This window comes from Poecilia formosa, unplaced genomic scaffold (genome assembly GCF_000485575.1).
Source record: "Poecilia formosa unplaced genomic scaffold, Poecilia_formosa-5.1.2 Scaffold116, whole genome shotgun sequence".
Lineage (NCBI taxonomy): Eukaryota > Metazoa > Chordata > Actinopteri > Cyprinodontiformes > Poeciliidae > Poecilia > Poecilia formosa.
In genome coordinates this window covers 313660-335938 of record NW_006800055.1, presented here as the reverse complement: position 1 = coordinate 335938, position 22279 = coordinate 313660, and the positions used below count along the sequence as shown (strand labels likewise).

Below are 22279 nucleotides of genomic sequence, written 5' to 3'. Positions count from 1 at the left end.
AAACATCAGAAAAGAAAAAAATTGACAAATTTAACTGTCATTTTTTAAAAGTTTGATCTCTGGAGAGAAAATGCAAAGTTGTAACTTCATTTTTGTAGCAGAACCAGCATGCGGTCTTGTCCCACCTGTCAAGAACTAATAGCTAAAACTGAAATTTCACAAATTTATACCCTGTGACAACGACAAACTCAGTCAGCAGTAATCTCTCCTTCTGGTTCCTCACTGGAGACGACCAAACAGCAACGAGATAAAAGCAGAATTACGTAAAAACATTATTTTCATCTTCAAAATCAACTCCAAATGCCTCTGAGAGCATTAAACAGATTTAAAGGTAGGTTTCTTTTACACATAATTACTAAAGGTAACGACGAACAGTAAAATTTGTCACCATTCTTACAATCTTACTGGCAAATCACCCGACTTTGAGCTTAGTGTTACTTTATTTAGGGCTCATTTCCAACCAAAAAGCACAAGAGTCTTAATTCAGGATCAGAGTTGCTTTTATCCTGAAAGTCGACCATCAACATCAACCATGTGACATCCTGTTGCTTACAGCAACTTTAAAATCTGAATTTTAATCAGGTTTTTGTAAAACTGTAAGCAGTTTACTCTCCTGATGAAACTGAATCGTTCCTGAAAGGAGCCACAAGCGGGGAAACGATAAATCCTACAACAAAACACCTTTTTTTTATTCAACACTATCCTCGCAGTACATCAGACTTTTTAAAATATTTTTCCAGAAGTTCATACCTGTAGATATTATATGCATATATTGCACAACATTTATATGTACATCTGAAATAAATATAATTAAATAAAAAAAATTCTATCCATTTATATACTTCTTTTTTCTCTTTTTTACCTTGCAATAAGCTTGTTTGTCTTTTTTACTCTCTCTCTAGTTTAGGTTATGAAAAGAAAAAGGCTGGAAAATATAAAATAAAAATTTGCAGAAGGAATTAAGAGTAAAAAACGGTGATGAAAGATGCTCAGAAGAGCTGAGGAAATGGTCATGTTGGTTTAATTCCTGCAGTTTTCAAGTGTAAGTAGGTACAAATACAAAGTTAATTGTATATGTTGGATCTGAAATGTACGGCGGAGTAGTAGGGCAATAAGAAAAGACTAAAAATTAAAATAAGAATAAAATTGAAATAATATGAGAATAAAGTCAAATTTTGAGAGTAAAGTCATACAAGAATAAAGTCAAAATAATACGAATAAATTCATAAAATTAGGGAAACAAACTCATATGAGAATAAAGTCATATTACAAGAATAAAGTCATATTATATATTATTTCGACTTTATTCTTACAATTTCATGGGTTTAATCTTGTAATTATATATTTTTTGTTTTCTTAGCGTGACCCTAATACTCCGTCGTAGAAACATTGGTTTTGATTATTTCTCAGATGAACTGAAAACACCTGTGAAACTCCACAGTCTTGGTCACCAAATCCAAGGCTCTCATCTTTACTTCGAGACATGAAACTGTAAACTCTGGAAGGATTTAAATGGCACTCTGAGGATGATCGCCGTCAAATCCTTCTTTTAAAACCAAACTGAGGATCGGGGGGGGAACCGGCAAGAGCCTGGGCTGCGAAGGGTTTGAGACGCTCTGGTTTTACTGGGCTCGCTTTGGCATCAGATCAACACCTGCGCTGATTAAAAACACCTCAACGTCTCCCGAATGTGGAGGAACTCGACGGAAACACGTTCAGTAAAATGTGGGGACCCCACCTGCTGCAGCGTCGCAGACTCTTTCCAGCCCTTCTCTTGTGATCATCAGCCAACAAAAAGGAGCAGGAAGAGGAGCGAACAGGATGCTGAAGTTAGGATCTGAGGACCGGAGGTCCGGCTAAAGGAGCGGAGGGGAAGATGACAGCAGGAAGAGGAGCTGAGTCAGCTTTAACATGCACAGTCCTGATGGGGAGGGGTGGACTGCTCTGTCAGCTGGGGCCCCTGCTTGGCCCCCGTGACGGCGGGATCGCCGGCATCCAGACTCTCAGACATCTTTTCACAGATGATGTCGACGAGGCGTTCGAAGGTCTGCTTCACGTTGATGTTGTCCTTAGCGCTGGCCTCGAAGAACTCAAACCCTGCAGGAGAAGCCACAGATTCTCACTAAAGATTATGTGTTTTCTAGGCACATGGTGCCATTTTATAGCACAATCAAGTTATAATCAGTTGCTAGTTTCTTGCATCATATTGAAAGCAGTGGGGGTGAAACTCACCAAGATGTTCTGAGAGCTGCCGGCCTCTCTCTGCGTTCACCACCCTCTCATCCTCCATGTCACATTTGTTTCCTACCAGCAGCACCTGGGCGTTGTCCCACGAGTACGTCTTAATCTGAGTCGACCTGGGAAAACACAGCCAGCTTTCAGCGGAAACTCAAGGCTGAAAATGATTCCTCTGACGGCCGTAAGCATGACAGGGCAACACTTAAAGAGCCAAGAAACAAAAACCTCATCACGGATGAAGGATTCAAAGATTTTTTTTCCACAGTAAAACACATTTATTCTTTTCTAATATGTGTTTTTTTCTCAGTCCAAACACCAACCATAACTCAGTTATGCCTTACAGAGACATTATCAACTTAAAGATGACCTATTATGCTTCCTTGAACAGATTAGGTTAAGGCTGTGGGCTAAACAAACATGTTAATGATTTTGCAAAGAATTATTCTTAGATAGTGTGATTTTAGTCTGCTCTGTTTTGAGCGGTGTTAGGGCATCTTTGTCACAAAAGAACAAAAACATGCAAAATATAAATTTTGCATTACAGGTTCCCTTTAAAATGTTCTGCATTTTATTAACAAGAAAGAAATATTGTCTGTTTCTGAAGGGAAACCCATTTTGTGGCATTAATTATAAAGAGTTTAACCTTCACATTCCACTAAAGAGACTTAAGGAACCAGCATCCTGGACATCGTCTGCTCCTTGTTCTTTTTACAGCAGGTCTCTTATTCTATTTCCAGACTTTCCTGACAACACTTCATCCATCATCCACATGCACCTCCCGCTCACAAACAGGAGTCATCGTACATTATTACCATACAGAAAAACCAGAAAAACGCTGTCCTTGAGCCAAAAACGTACCAGTCCTGGACGGCGTTGAAGGACTCCTCGTTGGTGATGTCATACATGAGGATGAAGCCCATGGCGCCTCGGTAGTACGCCGTGGTGATGGTGCGGTAACGCTCCTGACCCGCCGTGTCCTGAAAGCAAAAACAGAAAGGAACCACTCCTCTATCAGAGGTTTATAAAATGTTGGATTAGCTGAGAATGTTTTCAGACATCCAGATAAAAGTGAGTCTAGAGCAGAATATAAAGATTTAAACTAACACTGTGTTAGAGTAGATATGCATTGATAAGGTATTAATATCTGTATTGGTCCTGATATTGATAAAAATCCTAGATCAGGAATCAGTGAAAATGTGGCCAATCTAATTCAGTCTAATTCTACATGTTGTGCTCTCAGCAACTTCACACTTTATCATTTATTTTACATTTACAATTCCTAATTGCACTTTCTGAAACATTTGAAAGAAAGTTTGTTGCAGTTTATGTTTTATATGTTTGACTAAGATACTCAACCTATTATTTCAGTTTATTTGTTGTTTACTTTACATTGGTTGTTTCACTTTTAATTTCACTGACTGAACAAATAAAAGTTGTGTTGTTTTTACATGTTTGACCAAGCTTGTAAAGCTACTGGTGTTTTTAAGTGTGAAGTACGGGTGTAGAGTTGTCAAACAAATGCATAATTCAGTGCATTTATGTTTGTATTTTAAAAAAAGCATCTATTAATGTCAATTCAGCACTGTTTTTCTGTATCGGATTAATATATATCGATATCGGTATCAGAATAAAAAACATGGATCGGTGCATCTCTAAGTCAGAATCGCTAAAATGATCAGAAAACTTGATTAGCAAGTGAAGCTGCGAATTCAATTAAATTCAAATTCAGTAATACTTTATTGATCTTAAAGGGAAATTACATTTCTTTGTAACTTGGAAAGAAGCAGCACAAACCTGTCCATGAATCTGAATTAGCAGAATGATTTCTATAAAAAGGAGTCCATGAAATCATTCTTTCCTGTGTTGGTTGTATCTAATAAAAAGAGTGTAGATATCACAATGGCCACAAATGAAAAAACATCTGAAAGAACAAATTGCAGATCAGGAACTGCAAATAAAAGCTTCATTTCTGCTGAGGAACGGTTCAGGATTTCTAAATGTTTTCAGCAAAGACCAGGATGCCGATCCCCACCGTGCTGACATATAAAAGGAATATGTAGGTTTATTGTTTGTATATAGTTCTCTTCTTGAGGACTTCAGGATTTTCCACAAGCAAAAACATCTTATGAACCAGCGGGCAACGGATACAGACAGAAAGGCTGCAGTAAATACAAATTATTTTCTGTAATAAATCCTTTTCTTGGTTGTTTTAATGACCTGGAAAACTTATAATGCCAGAAACCTACCTGAATATCAAGTGGAGCGCCGTGTCACGAGGCGAAAGTGACAACAAAAAGGCTCAGAGATCAGAATAATTAACATTTTTTAAACATCCAACAACTGGTTTTGGAACCTACAATATGCTTTACATGATCTTGTGGAAAAAGGAAAATAAATAGAAAGAGATACAAAAACCAAGTTGTGTTTTTGTGGCGGTGTCTGACCTTCATGGTGTAAATATACAAAGCTGGACTTTTTGTCCTGCTGCCATTTAGATCCACTCTCGGCGCTGTAGGCTGCTGAGGATAAGAGCTTCAGCGCTTTACCTAATGGTCAGTGTAGGTAGCGTGGAGTGGTGTTATATAAACTCATATTATAAACAGAACATTCCAGAAAAGCAGGACACACACTGAAAGTGAAAATACTGCATTAATATCATGTACAATACATTATCTAGTGTTTTAATTTAATTAACTTAATCTATAATGTTTATTTAAGTAAAAAAATGATTTGATTTAATCATCCTTTCTTAAATTATTGTTTTTATATAAATCTTTAAATACATGTAGCTAGTTAAGATTGGTTAATTTAAAAAAAAACTTGAATATTAGTATAGAATTGGAATAAAAATAATACAATCCTCTTAAATGTGGAGATTTTATGTATTTTATGTAGGATAACTGCCAACTGTCCATTTACTAAAGGTTAGGGATGACAAATTTCAAATCATCAGAATTAAATAAACAGATTTATTCAAAATCTCTGGTCCAACATTTATATTTTCATGCCAGCATGTCTTATAAACACGATCGTAATAAACAGGAACAGACTGCAGACACCAAGAACATGAAGGTAAATCAACATGACAGATCAGATTTGCATAAACTGCAGTAACTGCATAGCAACAAAATTATAAAAGGAATATGTAGGTTTATTGTTTATATATTTCCTGTCAAGCCTGCTGACGGGTGGAGTGGCGGTGTGTCTGCTTTTTGTGATGTGACAGAGAGGGATGTGTAGTATTTAGGGGAAAATTAATTTTCTCCAGTTTAATGCGTCTCTGCTAACCTCAGTGAACCTGTTTCCTCTGCAAGCTGCTCTGAAATGTTTACACTTGAGCTCTAATAACAAACACATGTCGGATGCAAAAGAAAACATCGTTCTGTTTGCTCCATATGTCATCTCAGCTGGCCGCGGCCTCTTATTGTTTTTGGGTTGGTTTATTATTTCCTCCATATCCGACCTGAGTGGAAACGCTGCAGACGAGGCAACGTTGGTTTGCATAACTCTACTGCACCATCGGGCATTGCCTCACTGCGGTTTACTCTCTCTGAAATTTCACATGCAATATTATTTTCTAAGTGATCAGAATGAGAGGAGAAGAAGCAATCATAATCCAGACGTCTTTTTGACTCGCATTTTCATCCAAGCAGAAAAAGAACAAAACAAAACATCAACTTCCTCTCATGTGAGCACCAAACCTTTTATTCCTGCTTGCAGAAACTCTCTCTAGATGGCGAGTTGCTGGAAATATAACTGCAAGCAACTAGTTCACGATCTAATTAGCAAACACAAAATTCATACATTAGTTTCTGAATATATCACCACAGGATGTAGAATCTGTAAATTACTGAGAGGATAATAAAGGCTCAAACAGCAAACACATTTAGGAAAATAGATTTTTGCAGAAAAACATCTGAAAAAAGGTAAATCTACTAACTAACTAAAGATGAACTGAAGTCAGTTTTTAAAAAGAAACTAAGCTTTTTAATCCTAAAAACCTTTTTTGTGTGTATTTTATGAATTTATCAACATTCTGCATTAACTTTATTCGTTTTTTTTTTATTGCTATGTATGTTGAATTTGTCATCTGTCATGTATTTGAATGATTTCTACTGCATGTGCGTTTTAATGATGGATCCCAGGAAGAGTAACTGGGTGTAAAGCTCAGCTAAATAATAAATAACAATCATTTCTTAAAGCAGAGCTGTGTGACTAAAGCAGCCCACAAACATGACCAAGATTTATCAGGATGAATGTGACTAAACTCTGTGCTCTAACCAAACATTAGATCAGAATATCAATGACTTTGAACTGGTCCATTGCTTTGCGTTTTGCCTCGGTCTCACCCAGATCTGCAGTTTGATCCTCTTGTCGTTCCTGTAGATGGTCTTCACCTTGAAGTCGATCCCCACCGTGCTGACGAACGCCGGCGTGAACGAGTCGTCGGCGTAGCGGAACAGGAAGGAGGTTTTTCCCACGCTGCTGTTGCCAATGATGAGGATCTTGAACATGTAGTCAAAGTTCTGGTCAGAGGACTCTTTCTGTCCGTAGGTCGCTGTTGCCGAGGCCATCTGGAGGAAACGAAGAAACAGAAAAGCTTTGATGGAGGATGATGCATTGATCTATGGTGTGATGTCTATAAAAAGAAAGGGCTGCAACATTTTGGGAATTAAAAGAAAATCAAGCCAAAAAAAGCACTTTTAATTTTTTTTTAATAACAGATTTACTGAGCCCTTTTTGTCAATGTGAAGCTCCTGTTATCACTGCAGCACAGCTTGCTGCAACCAGAAGTTAGAAAAGCGGCAGTCTGAAACTCCCTTGTTTAATTTAACACAAAGATACATATAATTTAGGGTTTATTTAAAAAACAGTACAGATTGTCATTTTAACACACCCTCAAATCTTCTATTTTGGAATTATAATCAGTTTCAATTTTATTCCAGTTTTCAATAATCTCTAGGGCTGCAATGAACAATTATTGGAGTTATCGATTATTTTATTGATTATGTTGATGATTACTTGATAAACTGGATAAAAAACTGGCATATTTCATTTAATCACTTATGCTTATACAATACATTAATAGGAACACATTAAAAAATAATTAAAGTCCTTTTTAAATACAAAAATTAACATCTTATTGCCTTAAATGTAATAACATACCATTCCTCTAGTGAATGTTTGATCATTTGTAGCAAAGGATGAATCTGCAGCAAGATAAATACTTATAACATCAGCATCTGAAAAGCTCAGCCCTTCCAGCGAGAATAATCTGATGATTATTTATTCTATTAATCGATTAATGCAAAATTATTGGGTTTTTTTTTCTTTTACTTCAATACAAAATGTATTGTTGTACAGTTTTGGCTTAATTACTGCTGAATATGTTGTTCTTTTGACAATTTGATTATTTCCATAAACAAATCATCCCAATTAATCTGATTAATAATCTCCCTCTCTATTTGCCTTATCTCTTGCTTTTTGCATTTGAAGCTCTGCTTAAACAAGTGGCTTCAATCAACAAAATGTGAATATTTGTAATGGTTTTCATCAGGAGTAAATACCAAAGTCCTTGCAGGAAAGAGCATTCTGAAGTTGATTACCAGATGGAAGGACTGATGACCGATTCTTTGAAATAATGGTTTTATGTTGGTGTGATTGATTTGGCTCAAAAAATGTAAAGTTTGTTCCCTGTTTTTCCAAGTTTCTGAGTTCGGATGAGATGAGATTCCTGCAGCATCTGTTTGACTCAGCATAAGAAGTGGCAGTGATTAAATATCTGGCTATAGCGGTTGTACATTTTCTGCTTGGATATTAATCAAAGCAGTACTTTGCAGAGTCAGGGGGGGAAAAAAAACACCAATCTGAGATTTGTTATTGGTAAAACCATGTGGAGCGAATAAGTCAAAGTCAAACAACGCAGCATCATCCACTGCTCAGATAGCGTGCTTGGAGATTTACACAGACGCTGAAATTAGTGTTTTTATAGCTTTCGGATAATTATTTTGACCAACTGTGGACAGAGACACGGCCAATTTGTGGGTTGTTTTCAGTTTATGTGAATTCCACAAACTATTTGGAGGAAGTTTCATGCTTGCAGCTAAAGTTACAGCCCGTTGAAGCGGTAGCCTGAACGCTACGCTAACAATGACACCACTGATAGCCACCTTTGTGACGGCGGTAACTTAAGAGTTTTTGGTCAAACAGCAAGTAAGTCCCTCAAACAGTAACCCAATCCGGCATGTCTGCTTTAAATACTGTGCCATGTTCTCTTGGCTCTGTTTTCTTTCTGGAGGGGGTTGCAACCAATATTTGGTATGTTTTTAGGTTTTTGGTTTGCTTTAAATTTGATTCTCTGAGTTGGTTCCTAACATACCTATGGCCTATGAGGACCTTTGTAGATAGGGGAAAAAGGAGGTGTAAACTTCTGCCAAAAAACTCAGAAATTGTTAGATTAATCTAGAAAAATAGTTTCAAAAGTCAAAAATCTTTTACTTTAATTTCCAAGTAATTTACCAGAAAAATTCAGAAATTTATTTCAAAGTTTCTGCATATTTTCTATCAAATTTTCTACTTAAACTCAGAAATTTCCATGTTTTTTTTTTAGAAACTTTCTGCTGTTGAGTATAATATAGCAGATAAAAAGAGTTAACAAAAATTCACTATAGGCCACAGCAGACATTTTGCCTCCAGCGTGAGACAGACCACACCACAAGTCTCATCAAACTCCAGATAAATAAAAAAAAAAGTCTGATTTGCTGTTGGTAAGATGTGAGCATGTAAACAAAAGTGCTGAAGGTTAAAGACCTAGTTAAATCCTGAGAGAACTGCAGGACTCTGAGAGTCCTTCTCTATGTTTAGACTGTTATCTCAGCTCGGCTGCAGAGGAACACTAGAACTCACAGCCAATAAGGCACAAACAAAACAACAGCTCCCATCTCACAGCCTATCAGCTTACACCGAGGAACAGAGAAATGCTTGTTAAAAATTGAACAAGACCCTTTCCCAACACACTCAGGCTGAATAAAGGTGAGAAACAACCACCTGCTGCAACCTGAACTGCACTGAGGTGTAGGGCTGAAACGATTAATCAGATTAATCAATTACTGAGACAATTACCAACTAATTTAGTAATCGATTAATTGTTAACTGGAGTATACGGACTGAAACTAGGCCATTAGATGAGACAACACACTCAAATCAGTAATTAAGCCCAAACTGTACAAAATATGTACATTTTCCATTTAAGATCTAAAAAAATCTTGTTTGTAAAATGTAAAAAACTATGCTATGTGAGAACTCCTCACATAGCATAGTTAAGCTTCAAATTCTGCAACTAAATCTCCTATTATTCACATTTTGTTATCCAGTTATTAATCAGATAATCCCAAAAATGTTGTTGCTCATACATCCTTTGGTCCACTAAAGGAACGCATTTAAGGTAATAATATATTTATTTTGTCATTTACAAAACAAACTTATTTGTTTATTTGCATATTTTTTGTTTATTAAAAAAACACTTTTGTTTCCACAGTGTCTGGTGTGAAATCAGAATAAACTTTTCCTGTTTTAGGTCAATTAGGATTACAAAAAATGTTTCTATTTGCTAAATGCCAGAATAATGACAAATCATTTTCTAAGGCAAATTTTTATTACTCTTTTTATGTCGTTTTATATTGTGTATATTAACTTCTGGTTTTAAATATTTTGATTTTACTCTGTTGACATGTTTTTTTTAAAGATTTTTTTTAACATGTTTGAAAAAACAAAATCACGAAATTAGCATATTCTCCCACAGCGATCTCTTCCAAGCGACTGCATGAACAGGAGTAAAACTAATCTATAATGAGGCAGCAGCGTTTCTGGGGAACAAATTTACTGGATTTGATCGAAGGCACAGTTTGGTGTTTAGTTTCTACTTCGGCCACCTTTACTAGAAACCCATGTACTCATATTACGATCGTCCTTCTCCTCTCTGCAGATTTTCTGCCTATAACCTCCTTTATTGACATTCTTTTTGAGCTGACTCAGTGATATACCAGTCAATATCAATAATTATTGATTAGGTATTTTTGTTTGTTTTAAAAATCTAAAATGCTTCCAAACAGATGGGGTGACCATTCCTGTTTTATCCACAGTTTTCACACCGCACTGTTGCTTTTTTATGTTAAAGCTGTTAAGCGGCACATTGGTGAAAATCTAAACTACTGCTGTGCAAGTTACTACAAAGGTTGTTGCTAGGTAACCAAAGAGTGAGTGAGTTGCTTAGTAACCAAAGAGTAAGTGAGTCAGTAGATTCCACAAAGCGCCAAAATGTGAGGGAAGGAAGTATTGAACAGAGCGACTGAAATTGTTTTCCAGTTTATTAATGGCTTCTACTTGTTGGGGTCTAGCTAATTTGTCTGTGAACATCTTTTTAGAAAAGTTGGAAATAGCTAGCTTATCTCCTCCCTCCTGACGTGCTGATCAAATTACAGACTTTACCTGTATTCACACCACATGATTTATATCATTATGTCATAAACAGCGTTTCCCTTTGCACCGGAGCAGCCTTAAAAACACGCAAAAGACGAGATGCTAGCCAGTTTTTTTCCATACATGCTAGGCGTTGTTAGAACCGTACTTTCTCCATAAAGCGATTTTTGATATTTCTAATCGTATTTACTTATTAAGTGTATGAATGTTAATCGTCTTACCTTATAAAAACAGTTCGCTGCTAATCCGCGGTTACACCGAGAGCTGACGGTTACTATGATTGACGGCTGCTATCCATCGCCACCATTTTTCCTCATTAAAAGTTATAAAATAAAATGACACGTTTAGTTTGCATCCTTGTCTGTTTGTGCAGCCGACCGCACAGCACCCTATATCCAGTTTTAAAGTGAAATCAACTAAATAGAAGGGATATTAGACTACAGATGTCTGTTTTTAGACTAGCTTTAAAAACAGACGCGTTGGTTGTTTCGACGTCCATCCGTCATGGCGCAGTGGGCGGAGTTCTGGAGAGCGTGACGTCACGTGCAAAAGGTCCTTGATATCGATGTGTCTGTAACGTGATATATTGTTATTGATTTATTGTTCATATTATTATCAAGAATGTTTTGACTTCTTTCCCTAAAAATGTGACATACTCCAGCTTTCTACACAATATTAAAGACATTTAGCCTTTTTAAGAAAGTTTGAAATGTAACTGGAGCCCAAACCAGCAACTTTTCTGTTGATCTGGCAGCAACTCTACAAACTTGAGGTACTGGCTCGAAAATCAAAGCTAAGCAGAGATTACATGGGTTAAAAATAATTGGTCACTTCTGCAAGTCTGGATGTCATGAAACACCATCGCAGACTCTTGCTGCCTTTCAGAAGTGGCTGTTCAGCATGAGCTGTGCGGAGAGATTACTGCAGCCCTTTCTCTGCCTCCCTGAGATAAGCTGCAAAGAAGAGAGCTGCTTTAACCTCCGCTAAACTAAAATTTGATACAGAAGCTTACAGTCAGAGGCTTCGCTCATTAATCTCAAAGTAATTAACAAATTCTCACCATGCAAATGTGTTTCAGGCTGCAGGATTCTGCAGCTTTTATTTGGTTTTTGACAGTAAGCTAAACACAGGTGAGATTTTTTAATTCCTCTTATTTAGTTAATGTTTGGAGTATTTATATTATTGCTAATTTAAAAGCACTTTACATGAATAGTCATTCTTCTCAAGACTTTATTTACATGTCAGGTTGCAACCAGAAAGCACTATTTTACTGCAAAATTATAATGTAATAGCATCTAAAAGTGTGACAGTGCTAAGAGCTCATCAGTGTGTAGCATATTCCTCTTTTCTTTCTGTTTTTATTACTGCACTGAACTATTTAATTTTGATGAGTTGAATCATAACCTTGCTTTTATATGAGGCGTTATAATCTTTCAATAAATCATATCAAGAGTGTAACACTAAATTATTTATTCAATTAGAGTAAGCTCAGAATCTGCATAAAGGATTTTGCTGAAAATGACGGAGAAATATTAATTAATGCTTTTAGTTTACCTTGTTAGACAGCTAAACAATCTGCAGTAAGTGGCCCATCAGACTGAGATTAAAGTCTGAAGGTCTGATGAGTAAAAACAAGACAAAGAGTCGAGTCTGAATGCCAGGAAAATTGTGACGTGAGAGTTTAAACTCAAACGGTGAAACAGACACTGACAGTCGCTGCTGGATCTCTGCTGAATGTTAGGAGAGAAAGAAACAAACACTGAAACAACCTGAGCTTTTAGCTTAAGACGCAGAGCAATGCAGGTAATCGGTTTGCTAACAAATTATGAAAAATATTTAAAAATCTCTGCTTCCGTATGCATTGAATTTCCCATGTATAAATGATTACATTGTTATGTAAAGTGTTTAAATAAAACGGCAATTTCTGTTTTACACTATCGACAAACTGGAGGCGCACTGATCTGATATTAATATCTGTATTGGTTCTGATGTTGAAAAAATTCTAGACCAGGTATTAGTGACAATGTTCCTGATCCATAAGTGCAGATCTATTGAATCTAGTTCTATGTTTTCTACTCTCAGCGACATCATACTTTATTTATTTTACATTATACTCAGATTTCCTAATTGTACTTTCTGAACCATACAGTTTATTTTTACACATCTTTGTCAGTTTCAGTTTCTTTATTACTTATACTCCTAATTGCGCTGACTGAACAAATGAACAAAAAAGTCGTCGTTTTTACATGACCAAGCAAGTGAAGCTATTGGTATATTTAAGTGTGCAGAGTTATCAGATAAATTTGTAAGTCAGTACATTTATGTCTGTGTTTAAAAAGACAAACCTTTTAAGTCAAATCAGCACTAATTTTCTGTATCGGAAGTGAAAAAAGTGGATCGGTGCATCCCTACTTTAAACCAAAGCAGGTTTCCATAACCATTCCTCCTTCTTGTCTGATTTTCTTTATGCCATCCTCTAGCCAAAGGGAGTCCCTTTTATTTTCTTAATCCAATCATGACTAAGAGTGTTGTTTCAGTGCAGGACGTTGACATCATCCAGCTCCCCTCTAAACCTGTCACCTAAAGGAGATTGACGTCCTGCAGGAGCTGGATTGATCTGGGTCTGAGCGGCGCTGCAGCCGCCTGGTCGGGCTGACTGCATCAGAATCAGCTGGCTTAACGCAGACACTCAGATAATCCACAGCTGATCCTGGATCATCCAAACACCTTCTTCTTTTAAGAAAGAGGACTCACTAAGATGTCTTCAGTCATTTCCTACTTATAATTTCTTCTTCTTTTTTGTTTTTGAGTCACAGTGAAGTGGCATAAATTATCTAAATCTGATTATGAACTAATGGTGACAGTAATTAGACCCACCCAAGTTTGACTGCTGCTTAATCTACAGATTCAAGAAATCAACAACAAGGAGAAAGAAGATTTCAAAAAGCAGCACATGCTCAGATCAGTTGAGACTTGAGAACAGATAAGAAACCAGTTATCTATCAGTCTGAAGTGAGTAACAGAGTCAGTTTAAGGCTTCAGGACTCCAGCAGACCACAGAGAGCTGTTAGCCACAGACAGAAATGTTAAAGGGGCTGTATTATGTATGTCCCAGTGTATATGCCACTTTATAGCACAATCAAATAACTGTTACCATCAGGTCCTGATTAAACACCTTGAAATTGGGCCTCTGTCTCTTTAAAAACTCCTGCTCTTTCTGAACCTTCAGGAAGTCATTACATCGCTCCTCTCTTAGTAATATTTTTACCAGTTTTTCACTGAGATGTAGCTCGTATAATGAGCCCAGTTCCACCAAGTGTTTGCTAATTGCTGCTGGCTAGTCTGAAGGAGCTGAGTGGTGAAGACACAGAGGAGAAGCTGCGCCTCGAATGCAGAGCTAGGTCCAACCAGCTGAATGGTTGCCATGGAGATTAAAGGATTTCTGAAACATGCATGAAATAATCAAAGCAACACTATTGGTGGGTTTATGATGAGGAAATAACATTATAACATGATGTAACCTTAAAAAAGCCAATTTTACATAATACTGCCACTTTTAGTATTAGGATTTGACAGTGTGCAGTTTGGAAAAAACGCCAGACTGCTTTAAAAATGATCTGCCTTCTGATTGGTCAGCTGGATTTGCTCCCATCCAATTAGCTTGATACTTTGCAGTCACACACAGAGGTGGGATTAATACACACAGATAGTTCTGTTACATTTTTCCTTTTTTCATCCATTAAATGGTGCCTATCTCCAGCGATCATTGGGTGAGAGACAGAGCAGGTTTCCATAACCATGAACAGGTTTCCAGTCAATCACAGGGCAACACAAAGACACGGAGGTATGATAATTATGAACTACGGGCAATGAAGAGAAACCAATTAACATAACATGCAAACTCCATGCAGAAAGACTCCAGGCTGGGATTTGAACCCAGAACCTTCTTGCTGCAAGGCAGCAGTGCTTCAAACTGCTCCACTGTGCAGCTAGAATATAAATCTTTTCTATGCTGTAGATCGTTTTGTATAAATCCACAAACCAGAACTCGTAAGGTTGAGTTAATTTTCAACTAAAGACTGCATTTTCATGATTCAAAGTTGAGAATACTACAATGAGAGACGAGATGTGGCATGACTGTACTCTGTTTGTCAGCTGCTTGTTTTGCTCATGATCCAATCAAACTGGTAATTTGCCCTAACACAGTTTCATGCAGTTTAACTCTGAATTGCTGGTCTTAACGTCTCCATTGAGTTTTATTGCCTGCCTAATATAAATTAGGCATTTTCTAACATAACTGCGTTCATAGTGAGTCACAGTGGATTCTCTGAAGCTACAAAACTAATTTAATGCAGAAGATTTTTAAACTTTAAAATCTATACTATCAGGTTAATCACTTCAAGTCAATTCAACTCACTTCAAACATACTTTATTGATCTCAGAGGGAAATTAAATGTTGTAACTCATTAATTCAGAGTTATTGTAGATGGTGATGGATGTGGGCAGGAAAGATTTCCGTATTAGAGTGAATAGTTTAATCAGTTACTTTATGATTTTAAAGCAAGAAAATAATATTTCAGTGCAGTACCAATTTGGTTTGGATGGGTTGTGGATGGTGTTGGTGCAAAATTAACATTTAGTATTTTGTATTTTTGCAGAAATCAAGTATGTAAGAGGGCAAAAACTGATCCCGGCCCAGGAAAAGGACCCAAAAATTGTGCTCAAGTAAAAGTAGCACAACTTTAACATATTTTTCCTCAAGCAAAACTAAAAAGTAGCTGTCCAAGAAATTACTTAAGTAAGAGTGAAAACATATTTAGTAAAAAGTTTACTTGAATACAGAGTAATGGATCAAATTATCAATCATTTAATACCTAAAAATTACATCATCAGATAGACCAAAATATAAAATTAAATGAACACTTTGGTAATTTAAGGATGAAAATGAGAATAATTCATCCAAGTAACAAGAAAGTGACCAGTTCTTTCAATATAAAATGTTTAAAAGTTTAACAAAAACTGCAGGTGATTAAAACATGTTCGTTCTAATTTTATAAGAGTAGCGACACTTCATAATAAAATGAGAAAAAGTAAAAAGTAAAATGTATAAAAAATATTCCTAAAAGTACATGTTGTCAAAAATGCTACTGGAGTAAATGCAAATGCGTAAATGTAATTAGTTACTATCCAACTCTGCTAGTCTAGGACAAAAAAAGACTGAATTTTAAATATTTTCCACCAGTTCAGGCTCTAAAAAACTAATAATTTTTTGGGATTTATTGGACTAGAAGTATTTTTTCTTGAACACAGAGTCCAGAAAGGGTTGGAAAACTGCCATCGGGAGGATTAATGTCTTTGTTTTGAACAGAAGTCAGCAGCCAGTGAACGTCTGACTTCACATCAAGCTGCTTGTGTTTGCATCTTTGACTAAACTCACTGCTGCAGTTCATCTGTTCATGCTCAGATCTGAAGTTTAGAAGTAAAAAATGAAGCTGTTTCTCCAGACACATCCCTTATGGCCATGTCAAACTCTCCGTAAACGTGTGAAACAGTAATTACTGATTAATACAAGCAGACAGCCTGTGTTGTGTTAGTCAGCTGCCGTCCTGCTCCACAGCAGCCAGAGACGGTGATTTTCCTCCCGTTTTGTCCTCCAATCACGTGTCTCCTCCTTCTTCCAGGAAGCGAGGGGATGCAGATGAGAGGAGTGGGCGCTATAAATAGACATCCTTTCATTTTTCATCTCTCTTACTCTGAAAACAGCGGCAGCGAGGAGAGCAGGCGGGATGTGGAGGATGTTTTGTGTGTGTGTGTGTGTGTTGCAGAATGCAGGTGAATTCAGCGAAGTTTAAATATAAAAACCTCGCCTCTGTTTGAGGAACACGTTGTGCTGCTTTTGGGCGAGACGTTCTTTTTCCTATTTTTGTCTCTCCACCGCCTTAGTGCAGGTTTGCTCTGCACATTCTGCCTTTAAGGCTTGCTTTTGTTCCTGCTCAAAGGTTGAGCCAGTCGGTCCATTAATGCTTGAATTTGGTCCGATTCCAGTTCATAAAACTGCTGATGCTGAGAGAGATTCAGATGCATTCAAATGTCAGCCAACCCCGTCTTCTGTCTGGCATAAAACCTTATTTAAAGAAATAACAATCTGAAATTTACCAGTGTTTTTATGCGGTTGTAGCTCGCTGAGCTGCCTGATATTTGAAAAGGATTGAGAAAAATTGCATGGATGGATGGATGGATGCTGGTTCTGCAGATAACATCTAGTCCTGCCTGCAGATCCAGCAGCTATGTCCGTGCAGAGCATGTGAAGATATTTCCTTTAAATATAAATTCAGTCTTAACCACAGACTGACTCAGCTGACTCAACAGATGCATTACTGTACAATTTGAATTTTTATATTTCAGCCAAGTTTTAAACACAAAAGCCACATTTAAAATTCAGCATTTTAAGTATAAACTGTCTTGTTATCCCTCTCTGCGAACCACTAAACAGATTAATAAATATAATTAATATAAACCTAATATGGAACTAAATGTTTAACATACATCACAGGATCTCACTCCATATGGCTCAGTTTATTGATGATTCATGAATTATGTTTAAAAAAGATTTAAGTGTAAAAGATTTCATGATAATTTCCTACCATTAGAACTGAACGCATCTCGTCTCATTCGTTAGTTTATCCCTATTTAATTTCGGGCCCTGACCCGTTTGGACCCGTTTCAGAAACATCAGAAGGGTTGAAACGCCTTTTTCTTGCAGGACGGGACTGGACAGGCCCTGAGTGCAAGCAGAGATCCATTACAGCCTTCACTTATGCATTCATTCATTCATTCATTCATTCATTCATTCGCGGATCCAAATCAGGCATTTTGCTGCTTGCATCTCCGCTGCTTTTCCACAATGGGAACAGCTGTCAGGGCAAACGCTTTTAATGCTAGTGGTTTTCATCGGAACCATTTTTCCTCTGGTTTTACATGAATAAAAACGCGCAGAGCGAATCCGACACGTGGCGCATCAGATGTGAACAGTGATGTCGTGTCAGTGCAGCAGCAATAAGGATATTAAAACCTACCTTTGCAGATTTCTATCCGGCTGCTGCTGTCCGCCGTGTTCAGCACCCGCAAACACCAACACTGTCAAGGAAGGGAGGCTGAGCAGCTGTACATCCGGTTACTGACTTCAAAATAAGAGCACTTCAAGCAACCAAGAAAATAAAGGAATAAGTATAAAAAAAACGAACGTTAACATAGAGCAGAGTGAGGCCAGTACGTATATAATTTAGTCAACGTTCTTTTAGTAATTTATCTGACAGTTTAAAAATGGTTTATATTGATTCATCTTCCTAAAAATAATAATGGCCTGTGTCAATTTTTGCCACAAGAAAAGTCATTCTGTTTTATTTCCAATTTATCTTTTTTGCAAAAATAAGGTGATGATTTTTTTTTCTTTATTTGTCAAATCACTTTTGTAAAATAATTGACTTGGGCCATTATTGTAGGAATGTGATGATAAGGAATAATTAAGGGCCAATCATTTCTCCTTGTGGTACTCCTCAGACAGTCGTCCTAAATTCTGGCACTGTATTTTGTATTTGTTGAAGTATTTGTGCACTTTTAGCAAAAATAATGATGCAGAAGCTGCTTTACTTTGTAAATATAAATACCATTCTCTTGTGCAATTTATACAATCTCCATTACTCCACGGGTTATGAACTCCATTTAATTTCCTAATCTATGTCTGGACATATAAGTCAAACTATTTTACAAATTACTTTCCTGTTACTTTTAAATATTAAATTGGAATGTTTGTTAATAGTTTTTCATGCACCAATTTTTATATTTTAAGAACTAGAAGCAAAATATGAACAGAAAGAATTAATATTTTGCAAACTAAAGCAGTTTGGAAAAAGAGTTCTGCTGTCTTTGTAGAGTATCATCACAGACATTCATTCACATGCTTATTGCATACTAACTTAAATAGTTTTTTACATGTTAGATTTGTGTTCAAATTTTTTTCCCATGCAGGTTGTGCAAAGTGTAGCTGCACTGTTAAATCTGAATATTTATCTATTTGAATATATTAGAATGTGAATAGTGCAGAATGTAGAGTGTTGTGTGGTCTAGAATGTACTTTTGTTTTCATACACTCACCATTGCAAATGTCATAAAAATTAGGCGTTAAATTACATATATGAACAATATGTTCATAAAACTTATGTTAATATTAAATCAAGAATTGAGTCCATGAGTTTAACATTTATTGTGTATTTTATCCAATCTTAACCAAACTATAAAATCCCACAAGTATGACTTTTTAATACCTATTCCATCATTTCTTTTCTGACAATTTAAGAACATATTTTAGACTTTAAAAATCTGAAATAAAATGATAACATTGAGTGAGATTGTGAAAAGTTGGCTGCATTACTTTCTACAATTTGAAAAGACAGAAAAACAGCGTCTGACTTAATTTCAAATGTAAATATTTTATGTTTTAGTGAGCTCAGCAGTGATTATGTAATAGCTACTACCATTTATTTAGTTGGACTTATTTGACATTTGGACATTTTTTGTTGTTCTCATATTATTTAATTGTCATTTTCTTATTTGTAATAAACATGAATTAAATGCTTAATTAATTGCTCAGTTATTAATGTCGCTTATATTTCTCAGCGGTGCTTTGAGAAATGCTTTGTTTTGAAAGCCAAACTCATTTCCTGTGTCACTGTAACGCCGCCATCTTAACTCGGCCTTTGTGAAACTGACATGTGGGCGGGGCTTAAGATGCCCCGCAGAGGACTGACAGCTCTTCTGACCAATCACGAGCCGCAATGGGAGTCCTGAAACATTCCTCCTCAAATAATGAACCGGTCATTTATTATTGATGAGCGCTGCCGGAGAGGCTGAATTATTGATCAGGAGGTCAGCAGTAACCACTGCTGCGATTTCTACAAAAGCAGACACCGACTTTATGATTCTCACTGTGAGAAATATTACTGCAGGAAAATCAATACCAAAAGAACACTGGAAAGAGCTGAATATAAATCTCAGTCCGTGGAATGATAAAATCTTTAGACCTAATTGCAGAAAAGTTAATTCAGTGAGTTTGACAGATACTTCTTTCTTCCTCTGAAACAGCATTTAAATATGATATATTCAATATATATAAACGTTGTGTCAAATTTCTATCATTTAATAACTCACTTAATGATTTTAACTAGTTTTATTTATTTATTTTATTCCATAATGGGAGAACACGAGAGGAGGAACTGTCAAAACAGTCAAGTTGTACTTAGAAATATCAATCGTTTTATAAATATTTACTTTAATAATTTTTTATAATTTTATAAAATTTGTAATTTTAAAAATACCAACATATTTATATTTCAGATGCATTAAAAAGACGTTAAAAACATTAGCAAATTAAACATCTTTTAGTTGCATTTTTCAGCAGCGGTCTGCAGGCGGCGCTGTGGTAGTTTGAGGTTACTTGTGGTCAGAACAGAGGCACAAAACTCAAAAGAACTATTGTTGTTTGCTTTTTTATAATGAAAAAACAAAGCAATTATTAAGGTATATTTATTCAAAATAAATGTTTAAAGAAATCCATCAATATGGTTCAGATTCATGGCGTACTTTTTGAGTCCCCAACTCTTTAGATAATCTTATGAACTTTGGGAGTTTGGTTTGTATTTCACTTTATTTAAGTATTTGTCAGTCTTTGCTATTCATATTCAGCTAATTCCTTAAATTCAATAAATGAACTGAAGTTCATACAAACAAAATAATTTAGTATTTGTTTTGTATTTTTATTCTGCTCTCATGTCTGTGATCCCAGAGCCAAAGCGTCCCTCAGTGTCTCGGCTTCCCAAGTTGCTTCCCATCTGCTTGTTAACAAAATAAGTAAATGAATAAGTAAATAAATGCAGAAGTGGTGTTTACTGTTGATCACATGATTCTGTGTGATGCTGTACTATCACTGTAAAAGAAACTGTCACTCTATGCAAACGTGTGAAAATGTTACTACTTAACTATTGAAACAATTAATACTCTGAAGGAACACTTTACATATTTTTAATATGACTTCTAGTACATTTTAATAAATAGTCAAGGACCCATTTTGGTTACGGTGTAATGATAAACTTATGACAGTTGATTCCCCTCCTTACAAGAAGGTGGCGCTTTAACTTTTTCTTCAGTTGTGTAAAGCTCTTTCCTGCGCATGCGTTCTTTTTTCCGGTCAGCACACTGTTTAATTTTATGTAGTTACCTGTACTGTTGGTATATTCTTTTCGTTTCTTTGATTTATTCAGACGGATTAAGGATAACTGTAATTATGTCCGGTTAGTTAGAGTGGAGTGAGCGGAAATATAAATCTGTGGGGGAACGAAAAGCTACAGAACACCGGCTCAGGTTTTCTCCTGTTCCTTTGCTTTGTTACATGTGACATTCAGCAGCTGCCACTTATGTTTCTGATTAAATTGTCCCAGGTGGGACAATATGTATATGTAACAGTTCATAATAATACCGATTCTAATCGTGTTTGCAACAAATGTGTGATTAATGCTACCTTAAAATCCCACAGAACGGCTGAAGCTAATGTTTTACTAGAAAAGCAGCACCTGAATCTGTCTGCGTGAACTTTGACAGACGAAGCATTCAACTCTTAGCTAAATGAAATGTTTAGCTGACGGTCTTTCTTTGGCTCTTTTTCTAAATCTAAAACACGCAGAATAGAGAAATGCAAATTATTCTACAGATTTTTCAGAACACAGTTGCTCTCTTTTGGAATTCCTAACCCAAACTGGACAGATTGAATCTGTACAAAATTATTTAATGGTAGTTTATATAAAATACAGTTTGTGCTTTATTAAACTTTTATTTAATTTATTAAAACTTAATAAGAGCCATTTTAAGGCACAAGAGTGCATTTTAAACACGAGTGTTTAAAATGCACAAGAGTGCAAGAGTGTTTAAGAGTATCTTAAACAAACACTCTTAAGTGTTTAAGATAGTCACTAGACTATAGTGACTAGTGGATAAACCGTTTTCTAGTCACTATCTAGAAATTGGTGACTAAATGACACTATTTTCTCTACATTGCTGCTTTAAAGAAGGTTATTCAATAATCCTGCTCCTGATAACAAAAGAGATTACAGAAGCTGTTTATGACCATTAATGCTCAAGTACATAATAAGAGTGAAATCCTTTAAGAAATCTCAAAAAAATCCAAAAATAGTTTTCTCTAAACCTTTTGCTACAAGGCTCAAAATCACAAAGCTGAAAGAGTTTTAGGGGCACCGATCCGTTAGTTCTGTTTTTAAAAATTAAAGTTAAACTTATTGTTCATTTTTTATCTGCTTAGTAATGACTTACAGATTCAATTGAAATATGAAAAGGAAAATGGTAAAATGATCTGTAAATCTTTGTAGATCCAAAGTAAAATAGTATTATTTCACAAGTGTGCATGAAAGGCATAGAAGAGTACAACAAGGTTGGTGGAAGAAACTCACTCTTTCTTTGGTTACCTAGCAACTCACTATTTGGTTACCTAGCAACT

The 22279-nt window shown here is 36.1% G+C and overlaps 2 protein-coding genes across 2 annotated transcripts in view; one reads left to right on the top strand and one right to left on the bottom strand.

The window, feature by feature from the left end:
- Positions 1 to 1252: 1252 nt before the first annotated feature.
- rab3ab (RAB3A, member RAS oncogene family, b) lies at positions 1253 to 17883 on the bottom strand. The gene is made up of 5 exons (XM_007560532.2): positions 17793 to 17883; positions 6588 to 6812; positions 3097 to 3215; positions 2233 to 2357; positions 1253 to 2097 (listed from the first exon to the last, which is right to left on the bottom strand). The coding sequence occupies exons 2-5, from the start codon at positions 6810 to 6812 to the stop codon at positions 1907 to 1909; spliced, it is 660 nt and encodes a 219-aa protein (XP_007560594.1). The 5' UTR covers positions 17793 to 17883; the 3' UTR covers positions 1253 to 1906.
- A 3036-nt stretch (positions 17884 to 20919) lies between these two features.
- The window catches only part of mpv17l2 (MPV17 mitochondrial inner membrane protein like 2), a 10172-nt gene continuing 8812 nt past the window's right edge, over positions 20920 to 22279 (top strand). The window contains exon 1 of the mRNA XM_016675541.1: positions 20920 to 21132. The gene's annotated coding sequence lies outside the window, so the exon portion shown is untranslated. The remainder of the gene's footprint in view (positions 21133 to 22279) is intronic.

Bases quoted from the DNA above. Each gene is read 5' to 3' on its own strand.
- rab3ab (XM_007560532.2), bottom strand. From the start codon at position 6,812: ATGGCCTCGGCAACAGCGACCTACGGACAGAAAGAGTCCTCTGACCAG. The intron at 3,216-6,587 runs GTGAGACCGAGG...TTTTGCTTTCAG, and splicing joins GGATCAAACTGCAGATCTGG to GACACGGCGGGTCAGGAGCG. The intron at 2,098-2,232 runs GTGAGTTTCACC...CTTCTCCTGCAG, and splicing joins GCAGCTCTCAGAACATCTTG to GGTTTGAGTTCTTCGAGGCC.